At 66.3% G+C, this 22,500-nt stretch overlaps 4 protein-coding genes across 4 annotated transcripts in view; 2 read left to right on the top strand and 2 right to left on the bottom strand.

Moving 5' to 3' along the window:
• CHLRE_15g636600v5 (uncharacterized protein) overlaps positions 1-6,767 on the bottom strand; it is a 14,954-nt gene extending 8,187 nt beyond the window's left edge. The window contains exons 1-8 of the mRNA XM_043070544.1: positions 6,275-6,767; positions 5,165-5,960; positions 3,770-4,877; positions 2,854-3,372; positions 2,418-2,594; positions 1,941-2,005; positions 678-1,574; positions 55-498 (exon numbers count right to left, since the gene is read on the bottom strand). Coding sequence (XP_042916408.1) covers positions 55-498; positions 678-1,574; positions 1,941-2,005; positions 2,418-2,594; positions 2,854-3,372; positions 3,770-4,877; positions 5,165-5,960; positions 6,275-6,363 — 4,095 coding nt within the window. The 5' untranslated portion in view covers positions 6,364-6,767. The remainder of the gene's footprint in view (positions 1-54; positions 499-677; positions 1,575-1,940; positions 2,006-2,417; positions 2,595-2,853; positions 3,373-3,769; positions 4,878-5,164; positions 5,961-6,274) is intronic.
• Positions 6,768-6,907: 140 nt separating this feature from the next.
• Positions 6,908-14,669, top strand: CHLRE_15g636650v5 (uncharacterized protein). Its single transcript, XM_043070545.1, has 8 exons — positions 6,908-7,428; positions 7,810-7,885; positions 8,476-10,758; positions 11,276-11,967; positions 12,158-12,514; positions 13,192-13,365; positions 13,935-13,992; positions 14,163-14,669. The coding sequence occupies exons 1-8, from the start codon at positions 7,028-7,030 to the stop codon at positions 14,274-14,276; spliced, it is 4,155 nt and encodes a 1,384-aa protein (XP_042916409.1). The 5' UTR covers positions 6,908-7,027; the 3' UTR covers positions 14,277-14,669.
• Positions 14,670-14,841: 172 nt separating this feature from the next.
• Positions 14,842-19,607, bottom strand: CHLRE_15g636700v5 (uncharacterized protein). Its single transcript, XM_043070546.1, has 2 exons — positions 17,848-19,607; positions 14,842-15,973 (listed from the first exon to the last, which is right to left on the bottom strand). Exons 1-2 carry the CDS (start codon positions 19,459-19,461, stop codon positions 15,878-15,880), a joined length of 1,710 nt encoding a protein of 569 aa, XP_042916410.1. The 5' UTR covers positions 19,462-19,607; the 3' UTR covers positions 14,842-15,877.
• Positions 19,608-20,576: 969 nt separating this feature from the next.
• The window catches only part of CHLRE_15g636750v5 (uncharacterized protein), a 3,603-nt gene continuing 1,679 nt past the window's right edge, over positions 20,577-22,500 (top strand). The window contains exons 1-5 of the mRNA XM_043070547.1: positions 20,577-20,817; positions 20,943-20,993; positions 21,690-21,755; positions 22,159-22,227; positions 22,484-22,500. The exon at positions 22,484-22,500 is cut by the window's right edge and continues 127 nt beyond it. Coding sequence (XP_042916411.1) covers positions 20,677-20,817; positions 20,943-20,993; positions 21,690-21,755; positions 22,159-22,227; positions 22,484-22,500 — 344 coding nt within the window. The 5' untranslated portion in view covers positions 20,577-20,676. The remainder of the gene's footprint in view (positions 20,818-20,942; positions 20,994-21,689; positions 21,756-22,158; positions 22,228-22,483) is intronic.

Consider the following 22,500-nt stretch of genomic DNA (forward strand, 5'->3'; position numbering starts at 1 on the left):
GTCTGGGCTGGTACCTACAACCGCCCCGCCCGCCCCCCCCCCACACACACACACCATGGGGTTCCCCGCCAGCAGCAGCGTCTGCAGCCCCGGCGCCGCCAGCAGCGCCGCCACCGCCGCCTCGCTGCCCACTCGGTTGTACGACAGATCGCAGATCGTCAGCCGCGGCAGCCCGGCCGCCAGCGCCGCCGCCGCCGCCGCCGTGGCCTCGGACGTCAGTCCCGCCATCAGCGCATTAGTTTGCGGCTGCTGCTGCTGCTGCTGCTGCTGCTGCTGTTGCTGTGAGTGCTGTGAGTGGTGCGAAGCGTTCGAGTGCTGAGGGTGCGGTAGGCCCTGGGAGTAGAGTGAGGAGGCCTGGGAGGCTTGCGCAAAGGCGCCGCCGGCGCCGCCAGGAGCAGCGGCAGCGGCGGCGTCTGCGTTGGAGATGGCGTTTCTGGATAGGTCCAGATGCATCAGCAGCGGCGGCGCCAGTGCGGCCAGGGAGGCCAGGGCTGAGCTCTGTGGGGAAATGCGGGTTTGGGGCGGTCACGAAGTCAGTACTTTCAGAAATGTTCAATACCGGTGGTGGTGGGTCAGAAACAGGGGCCATCAGAACAGTACCCGAACAGCATACCCCAACACACGCACAACGCATGCAAAACACACATACGCACGCGCACAAGCGGGCACCCACTCACCCGAAGGCCGTTGTCCGCCAACCGAAGCCGCCGCAGCGCCGGGAACGCCCCACCAACAGCACCCGCACCCGCCCCAGCTCCGGCACCAGCCTCCACCGCCGCATCCGATGAATCTGCTGCCTCCGCGGCCGCCTTGCCGGCGGCGCCAGCCGCCGCCGCCGCGGCGTCAACCGCCGCCGCCGCCGCCGCCGCGGCGAATATCTCGGAAGGGCTGGGCAGCTGCCGCAGGTTGTTGTGGGAGAGGTCCAGCTCCACGAGGCGCGGCAGTAGCGCCAGTGGGCAGCCCGGCAGTAGCACCATGTGCGGCTGTAGCTGGTTGTAGCTCAGATCCAAGACCTCAAGGAAGACGAAGGGCTGCAGGGCCAGTGGCTGTAGCGGCTGTAGCGACAGCCCGCCGCCGCCCGCCAGCAGCGCCTCCGCGGCGGCTGTAGCATCGGCGGCGCTGTTGGCTGTAGCAGCGGAGCCGCCGGACGGCTCGGGTGGTACTGCCGCTTCGCCGGCGGCGTCGCCCTCCCGCTCCTCCGCCTGACCCCCCTCCGCTGCCGCCTCCCCCGCGCCCGTGCTTGCGCCGCCGCCGCCGCCGCCACCGCCCGTGCGGGACGGCGCCCGCCCCTCGCTTCCGCCGCCGCCGCCGCCGCCGCCGCCATGTTGAGAGCCCTGCCCTGCTGCGTGCCCTCCGTGCCCTCCATGCACGCCTTGCCCGTGCCCGCCCGGCCACCGGCCCAGCAAATGGAGGCGGCAGGAGGCGGCCCGAAGCGACACCACCGCCGGCAGCGCCGTGAGACATGCCAGATCAGGCAAAGGGTTGTCGGACAGATCCAACCGCCGCAACGACACGAAGTACGACAGGTCAGAGGATTCAACCGCCGAGATGCCGCGGCCCGGCAGCGCCGCCTCCTGTGTGAGAGGTGTGAGAAGTGTGAGGGCGGGTGAGGAGGAGGGGTGAGTGCGGGCGAGGGGTGACTGAGGGGTGAGTGAGCGTTGAGTGGCTGGGGTGCGGGAAGGCTGGGATGTGGGAAGGCGTAAGGTGGGGAGGAGGCGGGACGCATTGTGCGGTGGGTTTGGGTTGGGAAAGATGTGTGGGCTGTGGAGAGAAAGCCTGGCGGTGTGGAGCAACGCCCGTTTCGTTCATTAACACACACACACACACACACACACACACACACACACACACACACACACACACACACACACACACACACACACACACACACACACACACACACACACACACACACACACACACGCCCCCCCCCCACCCACCTGCACCGCCTCGGGCATGTCCTCGTCCGCCGCCTCCAGCAGCATGAAGCCGTCCAGCACCACACCTGCCGTACACACACACACATGCGTGCCGTACACAGGTGATTGTGCTGTACACAGGACGTGTGCTCTGCATTTGCACACACAGGTATTTTGCGCATACCGGTATGCCTATGATATGATGTCACACACGGGAACTCGGGGACATTACGTGCATCACATGGAAAGGCATGTGCAATTGTTCATACAGTATCAATCATGAGCACAAGAGCAACTACGGAAGCAACTAGCCCACGGACACGGCAGGACTGCTCAGCAGCTGCTGGGGCTGTACTGCAACTTATAAACCGTGTAGTATACGAGCATACAGTTAGCTCTTTTCTTACAGGAATCCGAACTCAAGGCCCTGCCCCGTGGCGCAGCCTCCAGCCCACAGCAACCACCAACCAGACCACACCGGCCCCACACCAGACGCACCCGAGGGCGAGGGGGGCGTCAGGGCGTCCTGCCGCCGCCGCGCAAAGGGCGGCGGGCCCGTCGCCATCAGCCGAGCCGCCTTGAGCCGCCGAGCCAAGCCAGAGGGAAGCAGCACTGTGCCGCCGCCGCCGCCGCCGCCGCCGCCGGCCGTGCCCGAAGCCAGAGCCGCCTCCACACCTGTGTGCGTGCGTGTTTGTTGGTGTGTTGTTGTGATGTAGGCTAGCGCGAGGGCAGGAGCCCACACAGGATACAGTGTCAGCGTGCATGGTATGGTGATGGGGAAACAGGAAACAAACGTGTGTGTCTCCTGTGTGGTAGCGGATGGTACGTGCACATTAGGGCAGGCGGGCCTTATGTCTTGACTAACAAGCCCCCCCCCCCGCAAACACACAAACCCATACACACTACGTGAGACACGCACACAGCCCTCAAGCACCCGCAAAGTAGGCCGCGGTGGCGGCGGCGTGCGCGGCGGTGGTGGAGGGATTGGCAGGCAGGCGCCGACCGCGCCGGCCCGGCACACCCGCCGCCCCCCACTGCCCGCTCCCCGCCGGCGACCCGGGTTCGAGTCCCGGCGCCGCGCCCCCTTTCTGAATGCATTTGATCTGTATTGCCTCGCCCAGAAACAGCGACTGCGCCAGTGCGACGTCGGCGGCGGAGTGAGTGGTGGTGGTGGCGGCGGCGGCGGCGGCGCGGACGGCGGCGGCGCCGCCGCCGGCGGCGCGGGGCTTGCCGCCGCCGGCGTCGCGGTCGCTTCGTTGGATGGGCGGCCCGACGCCGCCGGCTCCGGCGGAGGAGGCGAGGGAGGCCGCGTAGGTGGCATGTTGGTGTGGGTCCGAGGATGGGGTCGGGTACGGCGGTGGCAGCGTTGAGTGGCTGTTGTTGTGGTTGTTGTGGGGGTAGGCGGGGTGGGGGTGGAGGTGGCTGGGGCCTTGGTCGGAGGGAGGCGTGGCGTCTGTGTGTGTGGGGGGGCGAGGGTTATGGGTTGGGAAAGGGGTCAGCCTAGCCGCCCATGAGTGACGGATGGGAGAGGGGGAAGGGCGGCATTCTGTGCGCAATCCCGGGACCGGATGGGGGTGCGTTGTGCATACCCAGCCCGAACTAAACCAAACCCAGCTGTGGGGGGGTCTGGGGCATAGATGGATGGGGGTGGGGGGATTTTGGGCACAGCTGGTCGGGCAGCCAATCCATGTGCAAAGCGCAAGCACCATTCATGTGTGTGGCAATTGTGTAACAACCCGACCTCACTCTTCAGCGCTGCATATGTTCACGGCCCCCACGCACTTCAAGCCGCACTCCGCCCTCGGACACATGACACATGACACATGACACACCCATCGCGACACACTCACCTCGCGGCCCCGCCTTGCCACGTGAGCCGCCCTGCCCCCGCGCCGCCGCCGCCGCCACCGCCGCCGCCGCGGCCGCCGCCGCCTGCCGCGTCGGTGAGCCCATTACCGGCGATCCATGCGACGCCGGGCCCGGCCGCCGGCCCGCCGCCGGCCCGAACAACCCATTCCCGCCCACGCCGCCGGCGCTGCCGCCGCCGCCGCCCACGCCGCCGTCGCCGCCAGCACTGCCGCCGCTGGCGCCGCCGCGCTCCACGAAAGGGCCCACCAATGGCCCGCGGCCGCTGCCGGCGCTGCCGCCGCCGCCGCCGTGCTGCGACACGCGGACGCCGCCGCCGCCGCCGCCGCCGCCGCCGCCGCCGCCGCCGCCGGTACTGACGGCACTGACGGCAGACACAGCGTAGCCGGTCTCACCCGCGGGCGCGCCGACGCCGCTGGCCCCCGTGGAGCGCCGATGCCCCTGGTGCGCCTGGTGCGCGTCCCTGGGCTGGCCATGCCCCTGCAAGCCCTGTAGCCCCCCAAGCTGCGGACCCTGACCCTGACCCTGACCGTGGCCCCCCGGGCCGCCGTAGCCGCCCGTATCAAACGCGCGCAGCTTCTCAGCACTGGGCGACGCGAGCCGGGCAGCGGCGGCACCGACGAACACGGAGGAGGAGGCGGCGACGCCAGCCCGCGCGGCCGGCAACGGCGCGTGGCGCGCCGCCGCCGCCGCCGCCATTTCCGCCGACGGCGCCGTGCCCGCCCGACTGACCGACAGCGACGGCGCCAGCGAGTCCGGCGGCGCCGGCGTTACTGAGGTCGGCGACGGCGGCGCCGCCGCCACGACAGCAGCGGTGGCGGTGGCGGCGGTGCCGCTGGCGGGCCGGCTCACGTTGGAGCCACTTAGGCGACTGCTGGCGCGGCCGCCGCCGCCAGCGGCGTTGACGCCACTGCTGCTGGGTCGACTGCCGCCGCGGGCTGTGGCGTTGCCGCTTCCCGGGCGACTCCGGCCGTCGCCACCGCCGCCGCCGCCGCCAGCAACCGTGGCGCTGCCTGGGCGGGAGGCGCCGCCGCCGCCGGCGCCTTCGCCCTCCTGTGATGCACGCGCGCTGGAGCGTCCCGTGATTTGTGTCTGTGTTTGGGTCGCCAGGGGTTACATTTGTGGGTAGGGTTAGGGTGCTATTGGTTGGTTGGACGCGCGCTGGGGCGTCCCGTGATGTGTGACTGTGTGTGAGCATGTTCGCGACGTGCGGGGCGAACGTTGATGCGAGCCAGGCGGGCTAGAAGCACAGAACGGGCTCGGGCCCTGCGATACTCTCACCATCGCAGGTGCAGAGACACATGAAAGGGCATGTGCTGTCCCTGCAACCCTCACCGCCTCTCCTACCCATCCCGAAGCCGCCCTCGGTGCTCCCTCACCATGAGCCTTTGCGCGATCGTCTCGGGCGCCAACACCTCCTCAGCCTCCGGACCCGCCTCCAGACCCGCCTCCGGGCCCGCCTCCTGCCCATCGCCGCCGCCGCCAACGCCAGCATCGCCGCCGCGGCCGCTGCCAGCAGCAGCAGCAGCAGCAGGGTCCGGGAGCACCGGCGGCGCTGCGTGTTGTCGTCCGCTGCCGCGCCCGCTGCCACCCGCCGGGTCACCACCGTCACCACCACCGGACGCCTCCGCCTCGGCGGCATACACCGAGTGGAGGCTAGGAACGCTGCCGACCGCCTCCGGCGCCGCTCCTGCCTCGCCTGCCCCTCCCTTGCCAGCCGTCGACGCTTCGCCTGCCACCACCTCGCCTGCCGCCGCTGGGGCTGCTAGGGCACGCGTAGCTGAGCCCGTGTGTGCCCCCGCTACGTCCTGTTCCTGCTCCTGCTCCTCCAGCAACGCCGCCGCCGCCGGGCTCCTCACCGAACCCTCCGGCTCCTCATCAACACCGGCCCCACGGGCTTGCGACTCCGCCGCTGCTGCCGACTCCGTCGCTGCTGCCGACTCCGCTGCTGCTGCTGCTGCACCGGCGCCGGCTCCCGCGCCCTTGCCGCCTTCACCACCGTATACAGCCTCTGCAGCCTCTGCAGCCTCTGCAGCCTCTGCAGCCTCTGTAGCGGCCGCGGGCTCGCCGGCGCCTAAGAGGTCGCCGAAGCGCTCGGCCGGGTCCTGGTCTTCCCCCACAGGCGGCAGGTGCGCGCCAGCGCCACCGCCACCACCAGCTGCTGTCTGGTCCGGCCTGTAATGGAAGAGAACAGCCGCAGGGTTGGCAGGGATGCTAGGTGTCTTGCATGTTAGATGTTTGGCGGTGCGGAGTGACTTGGAGTTGGAAGAGGTGCGCCAGAATGCGCTGGCCAGGAGGCGTGCATGGAGCATTGGAGGTTGCCCACATGACAAGCACTCTTGCAGGCGGTCACAGTCCTTGATGGCACGCAGCGTGCCGCGCCCTGCCCTGCCCCCCCGGATCCCCGCCAAGCTGCCCCCAAGCAGCCCCTTGGCACCTTTCACTTGTGATGGTGAGTGCTACTAACCGAAGGCCGACCTGAAACGCACCTGGGGCCTCCTTCGCGTGACACTGGTAGCGACATCCCGTCGGCTGGGGGCCCCGTTGGCCACCCCTCTACGGGCCCATCGCTAGCCATTGCCACTCCGGTCGTCTAGAAACGCCACCCGCTCATGGCAGCTCTGGCTAATTGGCAGCCAGGCCCATGTGCGACTTCGGGCTCGCGATGGACGCTGCTCCCGAAAGGCAAGGAGTCCACGATATCCTTCTAATTAGTCCCTACAAAAGAGGTAGATTTGATTTTGGTGTAGATACTCGAGAGAAGGGCACGCGCGAGTCCTCGCAGAAGGGTGTGTTTCTGGGAACTCTGTTGTAGTTAAATGTACAAATACATGTATCTAGAAACAGGAAAACCTGTGCAAAGCGTTCCGCGGAGCTCGCAGAACCGAGGTCTTAGAGTATGGCGCAGGTCCTCGCTTCCGCACGTTCCGTCTATTGGTATGTGTTCTCAAACATCAAAATACGAAGGTCGTGATGAATATGGAGTTAGAACGCGCCTAAGCGAACGGGGGCTCGGAATGAGCCTGGGTCGCTGGGTCACCCGTGGGCAAAATGAGCCGAACCTCAAAACGGAACCTTTGTCATGCAATTATTTGGCTTTTTACATACATTGCTTCACGGTAATGCATTTGACGACCTGTGCAGACTACCTCTGCTTCTTTCGCGCCGATTCTGCTGGATGCGCGAGCCAGGCCCCAAATGACAAGCCCTGAGCTGGCGTCCACCTCCGCAGCAAACAAGCAATGAGCAGGCGGCCGAGCGCAGCGGATGGCGACGCTGCGCCGGCGCGAGCCGGCACCGCGACCACCGCCACCGCAGCGCCAGCGACGGCAGCAGCGGTCAGGGGCCGCGGCGGCAAGCCCGCCACTCGCCCCAGTGGCGCCGCGCGCCGGCGGGCCATAGCAAAGGCCGCCGCGGCCGCCGCTGATCCCAATGCGCCCACGGGAATGCTTGCCGACGTCCTGCCAGACGGCGCCGCGCCGGCGGCCTTCGTAGGCACCGCCGGGCGTCAGAAGCGGCCGTTTGCGCTGTTGCCGTTCGCCTGGGCCGGGCTGCAAGTGCTGCCGCTGGCGGCGGCGGCGGCCGCCTCCGTCGCCGCCATCCCGCCGCCGCTGCCCGGCATGACGAGGAGCGCGGCGTTCCGGTGGGAGGGAGGGGGAAGGAAGGGAGGGAGGAAGGGAGGAAGGGAGGAAGGGAGGAAGGGAGGAAGGGAGGAAGGGAGGAAGGGAGGAAGGGAGGAAGGGAGAGGGAGGGAGAGGTGGGCGGCTCTAGGAATGGGAGAGGGAGGGAGGGGGCGGCTCTAGGAATGGGAATGCAGGAAGGTTGTTGGGATGCAGGGAGGTAGTGAGTGAGAGTGAGAGGGGGCGGTCGACACAGGTGGCCTGGGTAGCGGATTCAGGAAGGCAGGGAGGAATCGAGGCAGAGAAGCAAGGATGCAATGCGGCGCATGTTTGTGTTTGTATCTTAGTTTGTTCGTGCGTTAGTGTGTGTGTCTGCCCTTGCCCTTGCCCGCTGCATGCCGCAGGGTGTCGGAGTACGACACGCGCAGTCGGGCGGCGGTGGCGGCGATGGACGCGGCGGTGGCGGCCGCGGCGGTCCGGGTGCGTGTGTGTGTGTGTGTGTGTGTGTGTGTGTGTGTGTGTGTGTGTGTCTGTGTGTCTGTGTGTGTGTGTGTGTGTGTGTGTGTGTGTGTGTGTGTGTGTGCGTGCGTGCGTGCGTGCGTGCGTGCGTGCGTGCGTGCGTGCGTGCGTGCGTGCGTGCGTGCGTGCGTGCGTGCGTGCGTGCGTGCGTGCGTGCGTGCGTGCGTGCGTGCGTGCGTGCGTGCGTGCGTGCGTGCGTGCGTGCGTGCGTGCGTGCGTGCGTGCGTGCGTGCGTGTGTGTGTGTGTGTGTGTGTATGTGTGTGTGTGTGTGTGTGTGTGTGTGTGTGTGTGTGTGTGCGTGTTTGAATGAACGCATGTGCGCCGATTTGTTATTGGGGGGTATAGCCGTTCATGGCGTTCATGGGGGGGGGATGCAAAGGCATGGGGAATTCAATAGTTCTGGGGGCTAGCCTAGCTGGGTCCACTGCTAACCCTACCCCGCAACAGAAAAGGATCCATTACCCCAACAGGGTCAATGGAAAACAAGAAGGGAAGCAACGCGATTCAGTCCTGACCTGACACGAGACATTCATTTTGGGCTGCTCCACAGGTGGGACTCGAAAGGCCGCACCCGCCCGGCGGCGAAGGGCCGCTCGCAGCACCCACGGACGCGCCGATGCCGATCCGAAGTCCGGATCCAGATCCGGAGCTGGATTCGGAGCTGGAGGCGGCCCTGGATCTGACCGACCTGGCGGTGCCGCTGCCGCCCGGGCTCGCCTTCTCCGGATCCAGATCCGGATCCCAGCCGGCGCCCCAGCCCCAGCCTGGATCCGGTGGTGATCAAGATAATGCGGTTGCGTGTGCGGCTGCTGGTGGCTTGGTTGCTGGTGCCGGTGCTACCGGCGGCTTTCCTGCTGCTGCTGACAATGAGGGCCCGGCGGGCGGGAAGGAGCGCGGAGGCACGCACGGAGGCCCGGGGCCGGAGGCGGAGGCGATGGAGGTTGGTGCCGCGGGGGGCGGCGCCTACGGCTACGCACCAGCGCCGGCGCCTGCAGCAGCGCCTGCAGCAGTCCCAACCGGCGCAATGGAGGCGATGGGGGCAGCAGCTGGGGGTGGTGTGGACATGGACGTGAGGGCAGGCGGCGGCGGAGACACCGTGGGACCGGTGGCGGTGGCGGCGTCGGCTGTAGCAGCAGCAGGCGCAATAGCAGGCGCAGACGCAGTAGCAGAAGCAGTAGCAGCAGACTTGGGAGCTGTGGACGCTAAGGCGGCAGATGCAGCAGCAGTAGCGGAAGCAGCGGAAGCAGCGGAGGTGGCGGCGGAGGCGGGCGGGCGGCGGTCCAAGCGCCCGCGTGTGCTGCCGGTGCGGCTGCGGGATGCGGTGCTACTGCCGGCCGCGGCGGAGGTCGCGGAGGCGAAAGGAGTGAAGGGCGAGATGGAGTGGGAGGGGCCGCTGGGGGCGGCAGTAGCATCCGGCCCGCTGTTCGGAACGGCAGTAGCAGCGGCAGGCGCAGCAGCAGCAGCAACAGGAGGAGGAGGAGGAGGAGGAGGGGAAGCGGGGCACCGCGGTCCGCAGGGGGCGCAGCTGCTACAGCCACAGCCGGCGGGTCGGCCCGGGCGGCCACGCAAGGCGCCGGCTGCGGCTGTAGCAGTGAAGGGATCAGAGCAGGAGCGCCGGCGGCGGGAAGAGGAGGAGGCGGAGGCGCGGCGGGCAGAGGCGGCAGAGGCGGCAGAGGCGGCAGAGGCGGCGGCGGCGGCGGAATGGTGGCGGCAGGCAACGGCGGCTGCAGGGTCGCTTGAGTGTTGGGCAGCTGTCCTGCCGAGCGCAGAGGAGCTTGCAGAGCAGGATGCAGCAGCCGCTACTGCCGTCGCAGCTACTGCTGCTGCTACTGCGGCGGCGGCGGCGGAGGCGGCCGCTACTGCCGTGGCAGGTGGAGCAGCGGCGGCGGAGGGTGGCGGGCGCGGGGGCGCGGGGGCTGGCGGGAGAGGGCGCGGCAGGGGGAGGGGGAGGGGCGCAGGGAGAGGCAGGGCGGCGGCGGCAGCAGCAGCCACAGCCGCAGCAGTAAAGGCGGAGGAGGGTGCGGCGGCAGCAAACGCCGAGGAGGAGGTGCCAGAGGCGCGGGAGGAGGTGGAGGAGGCGGAGGCGGCTGTAGCAATGGCACCGCACACCGGCGCCTACGGGACCGACAGCCCGGCTGTAGCAAGGGCGGTCAAGTCTCGCGCGGCGCCAGCGGCAGTAGCAACATTAGCAGTAGCACCGGCGGCGGCGGCGGCGACAGCGGGCACCTCTGGAGGTGCGGGTGCAGGTACGTCGGGCGGTGCGCCTGCGGCGGCTGCGGCGGCTGCGGCGGCTGCGGCTGCGGCTGCGGGCGAGGTAGCGGCGGCCGCGCCCGGGCTTGACCCCGAGTTGCATCGCGAGCTGGCGCGAGAGGAGGAGGCGCGGGCGGCGAGGTGGGCGGGGCACGAGCCGGACAAGAGGGAAGCAGCAAGAGAAGAGCACGGGGCAGTAGCAGCAGCAGCAGCTGTAGCAGCAGCAGGAGCGGCGGCGACGGCGCCGCCGCTGCCCCCCGCGGCGGCGGCGGCGGCGGAGCGCATCTGTGCGGCGCTGCGAGGCGAGTCGTTATTCCCGCCGCCGGCGGCGCCAGCCGCCGCCGCCGCCGCCGCCACCGCCGATGCTGACGGTGGCGCTGCTGGAGGTCGCGGCGGCGAGGCGGGACCGCTGGCGGCGGCGGCGGCGGCGGCGGCGGCGGCGGCGGCGGCGTGGGATCCGTCGCCCAGCCCGCCGCCGCCGTCGCCGCGGCGGCTGCTGGCGCTGGGCTGGCAGCAGGGGCAGCAGGGGCAGCAGGACGTGGAGGTGGAGGCGGCGCAAGAAGCGCCCGACCCGTCCCTGAAGGTGGGGGCGCGAGGGGGCAGGTCAAGTGGAAATATAACGCGTTGTAGTGTGGAATGGCATTGTAATGGGGGATTATGGGGTTGGCCGGACACCCAGCAACGTCAGTAATGCAAAGCACGACGCATGCAGCCATTTCAGTGTGCACGCGCATTTCATGGGCATACAATGCTGCCAAGACCAACTGCATCAAATGTTGCGAGGAACGAGTGTCAAACACTGCTACCCATCCACCCCCGCATGGTTTTCATCGATGCCCACCAAACTCTCCCTCCTTCACGTGTCTCTCGCCCACCACTTCCTCTTGACTCCCCACGTTCTCTTGACTTGCCACTTTCTCCTAACTCCCCACTTCCTCTTGACTCCCCACGTTCTCTTGACTTGCCACTTTCTCCTAACTCCCCACTTCCTCCTGACTCCCCACGTTCTCTTGACTCCCCACCTTCCCTTCACTCCCCACCTTCATTCCCCTCACCTCCCCCTCGCCCCCGCCCCACCCTGTGCGCCTTTGACTGCGCAGGAGGAGGTGGTGGTGTGGGTGGTGGTGTGCGGCCCCGCCGCGCCCAACCTGCCGCACGAGGAGTGGATGTGCCTTGGCTCCCAGACGCTGACGCAGCTGCGTGACGCGTTGGGCTGCGCGGCGGAGGACGCCATGAGGCAGCTGCTGGCGGAGGCGGGGGCGGCGGGGGCGGCGGCGGGGGCGGGTGCTGCTACAGCCGCGGGGGCGGGTGCTGGGGCTGCTACAGCCGCAGGGGCGGGTGCTGGGGCTGCTACAGCCGCAGGGGCGGCGGGTGCTGGTGGTGAAGATGGGAATGGTGGGGTTGCAGGGGCCGGTGGTGCGGGTGCTGCAGCTGCAGCTGCTGCTGCCGGCAGTAGCAGGGGCAGAGGCCGGGGCAGAGGCAACCGCGGGAGCAACCGCGCAGCTGCTGCTGCTGCTGCCACCGCCGCCGCCGCCGCCGCCACGGGCACCACCGGCGCTCCCGCTGGCGCCGCAGCTACTGCCACCACCGCCGCCGCCGCTCCTACAGCCGCTGCTACTGCCGCCGCGCCCGATGGCGCGGCTGGCGGCGGCGTGCTACAGCCGCTACAGCCGCTGCTGCCGCTACTGCCGCCCAGCCACGGCTCCTACCTCTACTTGGAGGGGCGCTTCTTCTCTGACACGCGGCGGGCGGGGGCGGAGGACTACGCCACGCCCATTGTGGAGCTGTGCAGGTGACTAGGCGGGCGGCTTGGGTTTGGAACGAGCTTGGATATGTTGGGTTGTTTCCCTGTTCCAGCTGGTTGGTTGGGGGAAACTACGCGGAGTCAATGGTGTGGGTGGGTGTGGGTGTGGGTGTGGGTCAAGCAACCAACTGCCTGTACAGCCTGTACTGTAATCAACCACCCCAATACACACACGCAGGGCCCACGGCGTGCGCCCCTCCTTCGTGCAGCCCGAGCGCGTGTGGCGCCCGCTGCTGCTCCGTGACCGGGCCGTGACCTTCCCGCCGCCCGCCGCCGCCGCCGCCACCGCCGCCGGCGGCGGAGGCGGCGCCGGAGGCGGCGCCGGAGGCAGCGCCGCGGGGGGTGCAGGGGGCGCGGCGGGGGGCTCGGGAGAAGGAGGAGGGGGCGGGGGCGGGGCAAGCAGCGTGCCGCCGCCGGCGCCCATGCAGCACACGCGGCTGTACGACATGACGCTTCGGGCCGCCAATGTCCCTACGGGAATATTCTGCCACCGGGCGTGTTGCGAGCATCTGGTGTTTATTCGCGACGTTCGCAGGTGCGTAAGGGCGTGTGGGTGCTGGGGGTAGGGTGTGCGGTGTGTTTGGGGTGGATTTGGGTGGGAGGAGGGGAGTTGTAGATACCAGCCCAAACCAAAACCAAACCCAACCCCCATGCAATAGAGCGAGGAGGAGAGCGTGGCCGATGCTTGACAACGGAGTGGCACGCGACGATAGTCCCCATTCCCGAAATGCACCAGGGAATGGAGGGGTGGGCGGAGATGGCGTGGAGAGGGTTGGATACTGGGAGGAGAGGGTCGGCAGGGTGGGAATGGGTGGGGCTGACGGTGAAAGAGGGATGCTGGGGTTGCAAAGGCCTTTGGAACGAAGAGGAGTGCAGAGGCCTGGAGAGGGGTGGGGGGATGCAGGCCAGCCAAAACTAAACCGACCCCAATGCAGTAGAGGGGGCATGTGGGGATGGGGGGAGGGGCGCTGTCGCGATGTGGGTGAGTGCCGCTGGGAACGGATTGGTGCGTGCCTGATGCGGAGTGCGTCACATGCGTGGGGTTGCAGTCACATGCGAGCTGCTGTCATTTGCGACACGTGCACACATGCACACACACCTCCACAAAACACACACACACACGCACACACACACACGCACACACACACACACACACACACACACACCTCCACAAAACACACACACACCTCCACAAAACACACACGCACGCAGGTGGGCCGCCGGCGATCCGCCCCGCCGCTCCGCCTACCCGCTCCGCCTGCGCTCTCGTGGTCGCGCCGGCCTGCCGCTCGCGCGGCGGCGGTGCGGGCTGTGCGAATGCCGCTGGGCGGAGCTGGTGACACATGACGACCCGCTCGCACCCACCAACCCGGCGGTCATGTGCAGGTTTGTGTGTAGACGGGGAGGGGGTGTGTGTTGAGGAGCGATCAGCACTCATATACCCCGAGAACTGCGGAGGAAGTACCGTAATGCACCCCAGCCGTTTGGGGTGGGCGCTTTTACTCTAGCATCAACAGTGTGTACGTGTGCATGTGTGTGTGTGTTGTGTTTGTGTATGGGAAAACCTTGGGAGATTTTGTTTGAGGCGCGAAGGGCGGGGAGTAGTGGCGAAAGTGCCAGGGGGAAGACGGGCCAGGCGTGTGTTTCGATGCGGCTTGTGAGCTGCGTTGTACCTGCCGGGCCCGTGACCCCACGCCTGGAAAGCTCGTTAGTCGTTACATGCGTGTGTGTATGTATGTGTGCGTGCGTGCATGGGGAAATGTAGGGAAATTTTGTTGAGGCGCGGGGGGCAGAGGGAAGACGGGCCTGAACTGTGTGTGTTTCGGACCTTCGGCACGGCGTGTCAGCTGCGATGTGCCTCGCCCGTGCCCGGCCCCGTGACCTCACAAAGCTCGTTAGTCGTTACATGCACACCACCTCCTTACAAACCCACAAATACACACGCACACACGCAGGCGCTGCTTCGAGGCGCTTCACATCGACCCACACGACGGCAGCCGCCTCGCGCCGCAGGTGTGTGTGGGTGGGTGGGTGGGTGGGGGTCATGTTCGCGCGTGTAAACAGCCACCGCGCATCTCTGCTCACTCGCACCGCACCGCACATACACACACACACACACACACACACGCACATTGGCGCCTCCTTCCCACACATCGCCCTTTCCCCCCTCATCCCCCCCTCAGGTGGAGGTGGCCGCCTACAACGCCGCGCTGGACAACAGCGGAGCGGCGCAGACCCTTTACTGCTGGGCTTGGGGCCCGCCGCAGGCGCCGCAGCAGGCGCAGAAGAAGGAGTAGGAGTAGGAGTAGCAGTAGGAGTAGGAGGAACCGAGTGGGAGCATTGAAAGTGGGATGAGGAGCAGAAGAGTAGAAGAAGTAGCGCTAGCAGGGGCAGTAGCAGTAAGAGGAGCAGGGGCAGGGGCAGTTGCAGTAGCAGGGGCAGGGGCAGCAAGAGCAGGAGCAGGGGCAATAGCAGTGCAGCAGCGGTGTGGGGACGCGTGACTGAGGTGTGGGAGTGGAGCGGGATGTTGGAGGGGCCTTGGCTGGGGAAGTTCGAGTGCAGTATGTCTGTATGTGGCTGCGCGATGAGGGCTCGTGCAGTGCTGATGCCCGAGCTGCCAACGCAAACCCAGTTGGCACAGCAGGTCAGCAGGTCAGCAGCCTTGCGGTGTTACAAAAGAGGACAACCCGAGCCCCAGCCGCCAGATAAGGGGCGACGTGACAGTGTCAGTAGGGCAGGAGGTGGGGCCCCCATCACAACAGCCACGCGTGCCGCATGCCGATGTCGTACACAGGGCGTGTGCTGGGCATGGGATGGGCTAGGCTAGGAAACAATTGTGTCAGCTGTCGAATTTTAGATGTTCCAGGAATTATAGGAAGGCAACAGGCCCATTGTGCAGTAATGTGCTAGGCGTGCGGTGGGAAGTCGTGTCGGAAGCGGTCAATCCGTGATAGCGCCGGGGACAGTCTGGAAAGTGCTGGACCCAGCTACCAGCTGGACCCTGCGACAACACCTGCTCCCGCCACTCACACGGCCCACAACACCTCATTCGGCTTGTTGCAAGCCCCACCTCGTCGCATGCGCTTACGTCTCAGAGTGAGCATGAGGTGGGGAGAAGCCCCTATGCCTCTTAGCGCGGGGGATCTACACGCCCCGGGGCATGCGTGCATGCGGCTGGCAATGGCATGACCTTAAGTCAACCTGGGAATTCAACCTGGCTGCATTCAACCTGGCTGCATTCAACAAGTCGCAAACCTGGCTTGCCAACCCAAATTCTTATATTCCGACAGGGCGAAGTGGCAAACCTCTTTCAATCACGGAGTGGCTGCTTCCGACACGACTTCTGACCGTACGCCCAGCGCAATGTTGCACAAAGGGCCTGTTGCATGCATTGCCTCAAACTGCGGAACGCGCAGCCGCAGCCTCCACCATCACCCCCTGCAACGCTACGCTAACCCCCTCTCCAGCTACCCTGCTAACCCCAAGCTTGGACACCTACCTCAACCAAGGTCCCAGTACCAAGCCCAGCCTGAGCGCTGATTTTCAAGACGCCGTCCTGAACTGTCTGAAGACCCTACGTATGCTGTCGCGCGAGGGTGCTAAGTACCCCCGCAGTCTACCTCTGTACCTTCGCCTCCACAGCTATCCGGCCTGTTAGGAGGACTGCAGGAGCAGCCACGGCACAGCACTCAGCCACGTCCTCATACGTACTTAGTGTACCCCCAGCGACATCAGCAGACGGTTCGACAGCCCTACAGCGGCAGCAGGCCCCCGACCGAATGGCAGCAGGCAGACGGCGGCAACAGCCAGCAGGCACGGAAGGACCTCACTGCGTGCTACAGCCCTACGGTGGCAGCAGGCGCCGCTACAGCCCTACGGCGGCGGCAGTGCTACAGCCCTACGGCGGCGGCAGCAGGCCGCAGCGCCGCAGCCAGGCCAGAGCCGCGAGGTTGCCGGCGCGCTCCACTCGGGTGATGTCGGCCCGGCTCAGAGCCTGTTTTGAACATTCAACATTGCAAACAGAAAGCAACACGAAAGTTATTACAAGCGTCGCAGTCACAACAAGTCACCAAGTAGGAAGGTACGGAAAGGAAGGAAATACGGCGTAGGATGTGTGTGTGTGGTGCGGGAGAATGCGGTGAGGGGAAGCGGTACGGTACACACACAGGCGCGGGGAAGCACAGGCACTGGTGGGCGCGGGAGCGCACGACCCAAGTGCACCGCACACGTGTGAAGCAGCGAGCTGGTTTGCACGTGAAGCGCACATGGGGGCTCCCGAGCCCGATCCTAAACACATACACGCAACGCCATACGCCCACTGCTGCCCGCCTCCAGAAACCGATCCCTGTCACCGGCATGAACATGTGTGTGTGTGTGTGTGTGTGTGTGTGTGTTTGTGTTTGTGTGCATGTGTGTGTGTGTGTGTGTGTGTGTGTGTGTGTGCGTGTGCGCGTGTGTCACCCTACCCGCCTGTTGCCACCCGCCCAGCTCACCTTCCGCGTGCATGCCGCGGCTCCTCCTCAGTGTTTCGGGAGGTGGGCACTAGTGCCCACGTGGGCACTGGAAAAATAAGTCGGGCCCGGAAGGCGGGCACCGGAAAATTAAATGCCTGGAGCCCCAGTGCCCGGTGGGCACTATAAAAAATAATTCCCTGACCCCTCAAGTGCCCACCCATCCTGCAAAATCCCCGGCCCGGTGCACGCGCCAGGAAGGGAGAGGGGCGCGCGGGGCCGGCCCGGACGGGCGGGGCCGGGGCGACAGGCACGCCCGGATGGGCACACGGCAGGATGGGGAAAGACTCATCAAACGCGCTTAACAATGTGCGCTTGAAGGTGCAGGAGTGGTTCGGTATCGGGAACTTCCCCTACGGCAAGGCGCTGGACTACTGGTCCGGTGCCGTGAAGTACCGCCACGCAGAGCCGCAGTAATGAGGTGGTGCTGATGAGCCTGCCTGCCAGTGCTGTGGCGCTGGTGCTGATCTGCGCTCTGATCCCGACTTCTTAATGCTTTGGTCGGGTTGCTTCAGAATGTTTCAATGGTGTGGTGGTACAGTTGGTGCGGTGTGGCAGTATGAAGAGAAGATGTGTGGCGTGCGCACGCATGCGTGATGCCTTGTCGGCTAGCACAAACATGACATGACATACGAAAATACGCGTATTTTGATACCCATAGTGAAAAATTTTTCCGGAGGTGGGGGGGGCTGCGCCCCCTGGTGGGCATTGGAAATTAAAGTCACCGCACCCAAATGCCCACCCGTGCACTAGGAAAGTAAAGGCCCTAAAAACTTGCCGAAACACTGCTCCTCCTCCTCTGCCGCCGCCGCCGCCGCGCGGCCCCCCGCCCTCCGCCTCCGCCTCCGCCGCCAGCTCCGCCGCCGCCCAATCCAGCGCCTCCTCACTGCCGCCGCACGCCACCGCACCCAGGTCCACCGCCGCGCCTCGCTTCTCCCGCAGCGCGCGCAACAGCCGCAGCCCGGCGCCCTCCGCCGCGGCCTTGCTGAACACCCTCGACCAGCGGCGCCGTACGGTCCGGACGTCGTCATCCTCCTCGGCCTCCTCCACAGCCGCCTCCGTAAGCCACAGCAACGCCGCCTCTGACCAAACCGTACGGCGGCACGGCGCCCTCCCGTAACCCGCCTCCCCCTCCCCCTCGCCCTCTCCCCCTTCCCCTTCCTCCTCCCCACCCTCCTCTTCCCCCATCCTCCTCCTCCTCCTCCTCCACGTCCTCCTCCTCGTTGTCACCATCATCATCATGCTCATGATCAACACCCACCAAGTAACGTCCCTGGTTGTCGTACTGATGTTGCCGTACGCGCGGCGGGTAAGCGGGGTAAGCGCACGCCACGTGCTCCACATCCTCCGCCCGCACCTCCAGCCCCCGCTCCCGCATCACTCGCAACAACACGACGCACCGCTCTGGCGGCGCTGCGGCGCAGCCCCAGCCGCCCCGCCTACACAACCTCCGCCACAGCCCCGCCATGCCGCCCCCATGCAAACACTCCCCCAGGCCACACTCATCCCACAGCCACGCCAGCGCCTCGGCTTGCCCGCCCCACACCGCGGCATCCAGCGCCGCGCCATCCACGCCGCCGCCGCCGCCACCTCCACCAAACTCACCACCACCTCCAAACTCACCGCCACCAAAATCACCACCAAATGCACCGCCACCTCCACCAAAATCACCGCCAAAATCACCGCCAAAGCCACCGCCGCCGCCACCTTCACCCAGCGGCACCCCCACCGCCCGCAGCCGCATCAGCCGCGCCAGGAACTCGGGCCCAGGCAGCTGCCCCGCCGCCAACCGCAGGCCGCGCCCCAGCTCCGCACTCTCCAGCACCAGCGGCGCCAGCGTCGGGCCCCACGCCCGCAGCAAGAGCTCCAGCTTGGCGGCCCAGCAGGGCGTGGGGCTGCCCACGGCGGACGACAACAGACCGTCGAACCAGGCGTCACGGTCCCGCGCCGCCGCCGCCGCCGCGGCCTCCAGCGCGCCGCCGGCCGCCGCCGCCGCCGCCGCCGGCGCGGCCTGCGGCCGCCAGCGCCACAGGCTGGTATAATATCGTTGCAACAAGTCAACGGGGCAGCCGTGAATAATTGCATCCAGAAGCTGCCACTTGCTGCCAAACGCCGAGCTGTCGCCGCCATCCTCGCCATCCTCGCCATGATCACAATGATCGCGATCAACACAATCGCCGTTGCCACCATGGCTGTCGTCTCCAGGCCCGCTGTCACGCTGCCGGTCCGCCGCCGCCGCGCCGTTTGCAACATCGCCGGCGCCGCCCCCTGCTGCCCCTGCGCCTGCTGCTGGTGCTGGTGCTGGTGCTGGTGCTGCTGCTTCTGCTGGTGCTGCTGCTGCTGCCAGTGCTACAGCCGGGAACAGCCGCGGCAGTAGCAGGCCCTCCAGCAGCTCCTCCCGCCCCGCCCGCGCCGCCGCAACCGCGTCCTCTGGTTTCAGGCTGTAGCCGTGCGCCTGCTGCAGCCAGTCCAGGATGTGGGGCTGGCCGCCTGCGCAGGCGCCCTGGGCCGCAGCGTCAAGCCATGTTGGCGTCGGCTTGCCTCCAGTCACCCCCAGCAGCAGCTGAAGCACGGGCATGTGGCCGCCCTCCGCCGCGGCTGCTACTGCCTCATTGCTGATAGAGCAGCCCTCGCCGTGCAGCAGCCGCTCGCAGATCGCCAGGTTGCCGGCTGCAGCCGCCGCCGTCAGCACCTCCGGCTTCAGGGCGCAGCCGCAATGCGCCAGGGCCGCGTCCAGGCTGGGCACGTGGCCAGAGGACGCGGCCAGGCACAGCAGCCGCTCGCGCTGGCGAAGGCTGAGACAGCGCCAGGGCTCGGGGCAGCCCCAGTGCGCCGTGAAGGCGTGCCCCGGCCAGGGTTTAACCGCACGGTGGGGAGACGGGTCGCCAGCGCGCGTGCGAGCCACGCCCAGCGTCAGAGTAGATTTGTACTCACGCAGCGCCGCTGCCGTCTTGCTATTGATTAGCTTCATCGAGGTTACAACTTCATGCGGATGGAAACAGCCAGCTATTTTGCGCAATAGCGCGGGCGTCAAGCGAGACCAATTATCGATGTCGTCTTCGCCGTCCATTGTAACCGCTTTAAGCCTTCCTGGAGTTTGGAAGCTCCCTTTTAACATAATCGGCCCGTGACATGTCTGTGCACTGTGCAAGAGTGTGTCTATTTAGTATGGGTGTCAAGCCACGATGCAGACCTCATTCGCCTCTTCATCCCTGTCTTTCGCCGCCCGCCGCCCTCCGCCCCGCCCGCCCGCCCGATCCTGGCCTGTTTCCCTGGCACACAACATGCCATGAAACTGCTGCATGGCACTGCTTAAACGGGTGGACAGCCCGAACAGCCCGAACTACGAGGGCGCACACTAAGCATCACATTGCTCTCCCGTGGTGCGTCGTGGTGCAGGCGGCCGTTCGGCCCCACCATCTACTGGTGTGTCAACAAGGGAGTACCAATACCTTGTGTATGCACGATTGCAGCTTCACGCGGGCAGGGACGCGGGGCGGTTGGCCGCGCGGGCGGGCGGTTGGGAGCAAGCGGGCTCCAATGACCTCAGCTATCAGCATCGAGGCAGACGTCTATCTAGACGGTAACATGGCACAATTCCAGTACGGTATGTGGAGCGGGGTACGTGGATACGGGAGGAATTTGCGAACGCGGGGATCAGATGGAAAGATGCCCCACATGGGTATGGTACATGCCAGGTTGGGAGCAGGATTCGCAGTCGCACTGAAGTATTGCTGGTAAGGGAGCATAGTCTGCCGGTGCGCTGGCCTTCGTGGTACCGCTGGCGGAACCCCCAGTCCGTGTCGTTTGGAGCTGCGGCACCTTGCAAAATGTTAGCCACCTGCGCGCTCTCATGCCCGCCCTAGTCCCACCCCGCCTCCGTAAACTCAGTAACTTCAGAACCTCCTCGAGCTAACCCCCCCCGCCCTACACGTTCAATTACGGGTTCCTGCTGTCCCCGGGCGACGCCGGGCGTCGCCCAAACACACGCTCCACGCTTTCGTGCCTGCACATGCAAGCTGACGATCGCTGATTGCGAGACCAAGTGCGAAACCCTGAAGTGTCCTTTGCCATAAGTTTTTTTAGGTTGATACTAAGAATGTCCAGCATGCGCCTGACCGCGAAGCCTTTCTCTGCGACGCGCCCTGCAAATGCATCGCGCAGGTGCGTGCGCGTCAGCGCGGCCATGAAGCTGTACTCCAACCCTGCGTCTCGCGGTCGGATCATCGAGTGGTATGTGCGTGAGATTGGAAAGGACAGCGAGGTCGAGGTCATCAACATGGACATGAAGGAGAAGCGCGAGCACAAGAGCGACTGGTTCAAGAAGGTAGGCGAGCATCCCAATTCTACTCTTGACGCACATCCGTGCCTGTGCACGCTCGTCAGTCCGACACCGGTTAACCGTGGCGCGTCGAATCCCCCCTCTGCTTCGCGTTGATGTCTTGCTTGCAGGTCAACCCCTTTGGCAAGCTGCCGGCGCTGGAGGATGGCGACCTGAAGCTGGTGAGAGGCGCATGATAGGGAGGCTGAAGTGCAGGCTGCAGGGGTAGGACGGGGCTGGGAGGGGCAGGCACGGGCAGGGAGCGGGCAGGGAAGCAGCAGGGGCAGGGCACGGGGCAGCGCGGGAAGGATGGGGACGGGGGGCATGGGGAAGGCGGGCATGGGGGCAGCCCAGGTGCCGAGTACCGTACTCCGAGACGGTAGTACCGTTCTCAAGGCGCCCCATGCGGAACGGGTCGTGTGCGGCCGGCTGGGAGGGGCGCCAGAGGGGCGCCGCAGCCCGCACGTCGCCTTCGGTTTTGAGGAGACTGTAGCCCCTGTGCCGTGTTGGCGCTGGCAGTAGAACTTCATGTGATAGAGTTTGAGCAAGGCTAGCTCAATCCACGATCAAGCCGGGCACGCCACGCCCAAAGCTCTGAGCGCCCTCAGCTCCCCCCGCCCCCCTCGCCCCCCCCCCCCGCCACACACGCAAACAGTGACTTGGCACAGCCCGGCAATTGTGCGCATGCTGCCCCATCGCATTTCCCATACTCCTTGTAACTCATGACAACGCGCCCACAAACTGCACGACAAATTGTGCACATGCCGCACATGCACACACAATGCACAACCTGCACGTGCAGGCCGAGAAGCACAACACAAATAACAATGATCCCAACGACCCAAATACCGTGCTGTACCGGTAATGTACAACAACAGTTTGAGTCGGGCGCCATCATGTTGTACATCGCTGAGAAGTACGGCCAGTTCAACAGCCCCGCCGAGGTACGTGTACGGATGTGGTGTACGGCGCACCGGCGGTGTACGACATGGGTTGTACGGATGTGTGTGATGGAGTTTGCCGGGTGTGGAAGTGGGGTTGAGGGAGTGGCGTGTGGGATTGAGGAAGTGGCGTGTGGGTTTGTGTGTGCCGCACACAAACCCAGGAGGACTTGGGTGGTTGGGGTGGTTGGGGTGGCACTGGGGGCTGCGGGCAGCGTTGGGTCTACCTGGGGTCTGGTCTGGGGGGCGGGCGGGCGCCACTCACAACCGCGTTGAAGGCCTGGAGGGCGCCTCAATCTTGGTGTCGAGTCTCCAAACAGCCCGCCTGCTTGACTGTTTGAAAACGGGCACTTATCTTATTGTCGCACCTTCCTGAACCCCAAAGCATGTATCCGTGTGCTCGCAGCGCGCCCGGGCGCAGCAGTGGGCGCTGTTCGCAAACAGCACCATGGCCAACTCGGTCTTTGTGGAGCAGGTGCGTGTACCGTGTGTGTTTCGTTGGGCTTTGCCGGGCCCCACGGCCGGACCCTCGGTCTCTCCTGGTCCTGTTCCGGGTCTCATTAGCCTCGCTATCCTCGCGAACCCCCCTTGTCCCCATCCCTGCCCTGCCCCCAGGAGTTTGGCACGCCTTACGCACCCCTTCGCTACTCTTCTCTTCACCAATCTTTGCACCCCCACCCCCACCCACCCCTCTCCCCGCCGTTTCCCCCCTTCCCGTCCGCCCCCCTCAGTTTCGGGAGCGCTCCAT

Source organism: Chlamydomonas reinhardtii, chromosome 15 (assembly GCF_000002595.2).
Source record: "Chlamydomonas reinhardtii strain CC-503 cw92 mt+ chromosome 15, whole genome shotgun sequence".
NCBI classification, from domain to species: domain Eukaryota; kingdom Viridiplantae; phylum Chlorophyta; class Chlorophyceae; order Chlamydomonadales; family Chlamydomonadaceae; genus Chlamydomonas; species Chlamydomonas reinhardtii.

Coding starts and splice junctions, on each gene's coding strand:
- CHLRE_15g636650v5 (XM_043070545.1), top strand. CDS start 7,028: ATGAGCAGGCGGCCGAGCGCAGCGGATGGCGACGCTGCGCCGGCGCGA. Junction 7,886..8,475: donor TGGCGGCCGCGGCGGTCCGG/GTGCGTGTGTGT, acceptor GCTGCTCCACAG/GTGGGACTCGAAAGGCCGCA. Junction 13,993..14,162: donor GCAGCCGCCTCGCGCCGCAG/GTGTGTGTGGGT, acceptor TCCCCCCCTCAG/GTGGAGGTGGCCGCCTACAA.
- CHLRE_15g636700v5 (XM_043070546.1), bottom strand. CDS start 19,461: ATGAAGCTAATCAATAGCAAGACGGCAGCGGCGCTGCGTGAGTACAAA. Junction 15,974..17,847: donor TGCGGGAGCGGGGGCTGGAG/GTGCGGGCGGAG, acceptor TGTTCAAAACAG/GCTCTGAGCCGGGCCGACAT.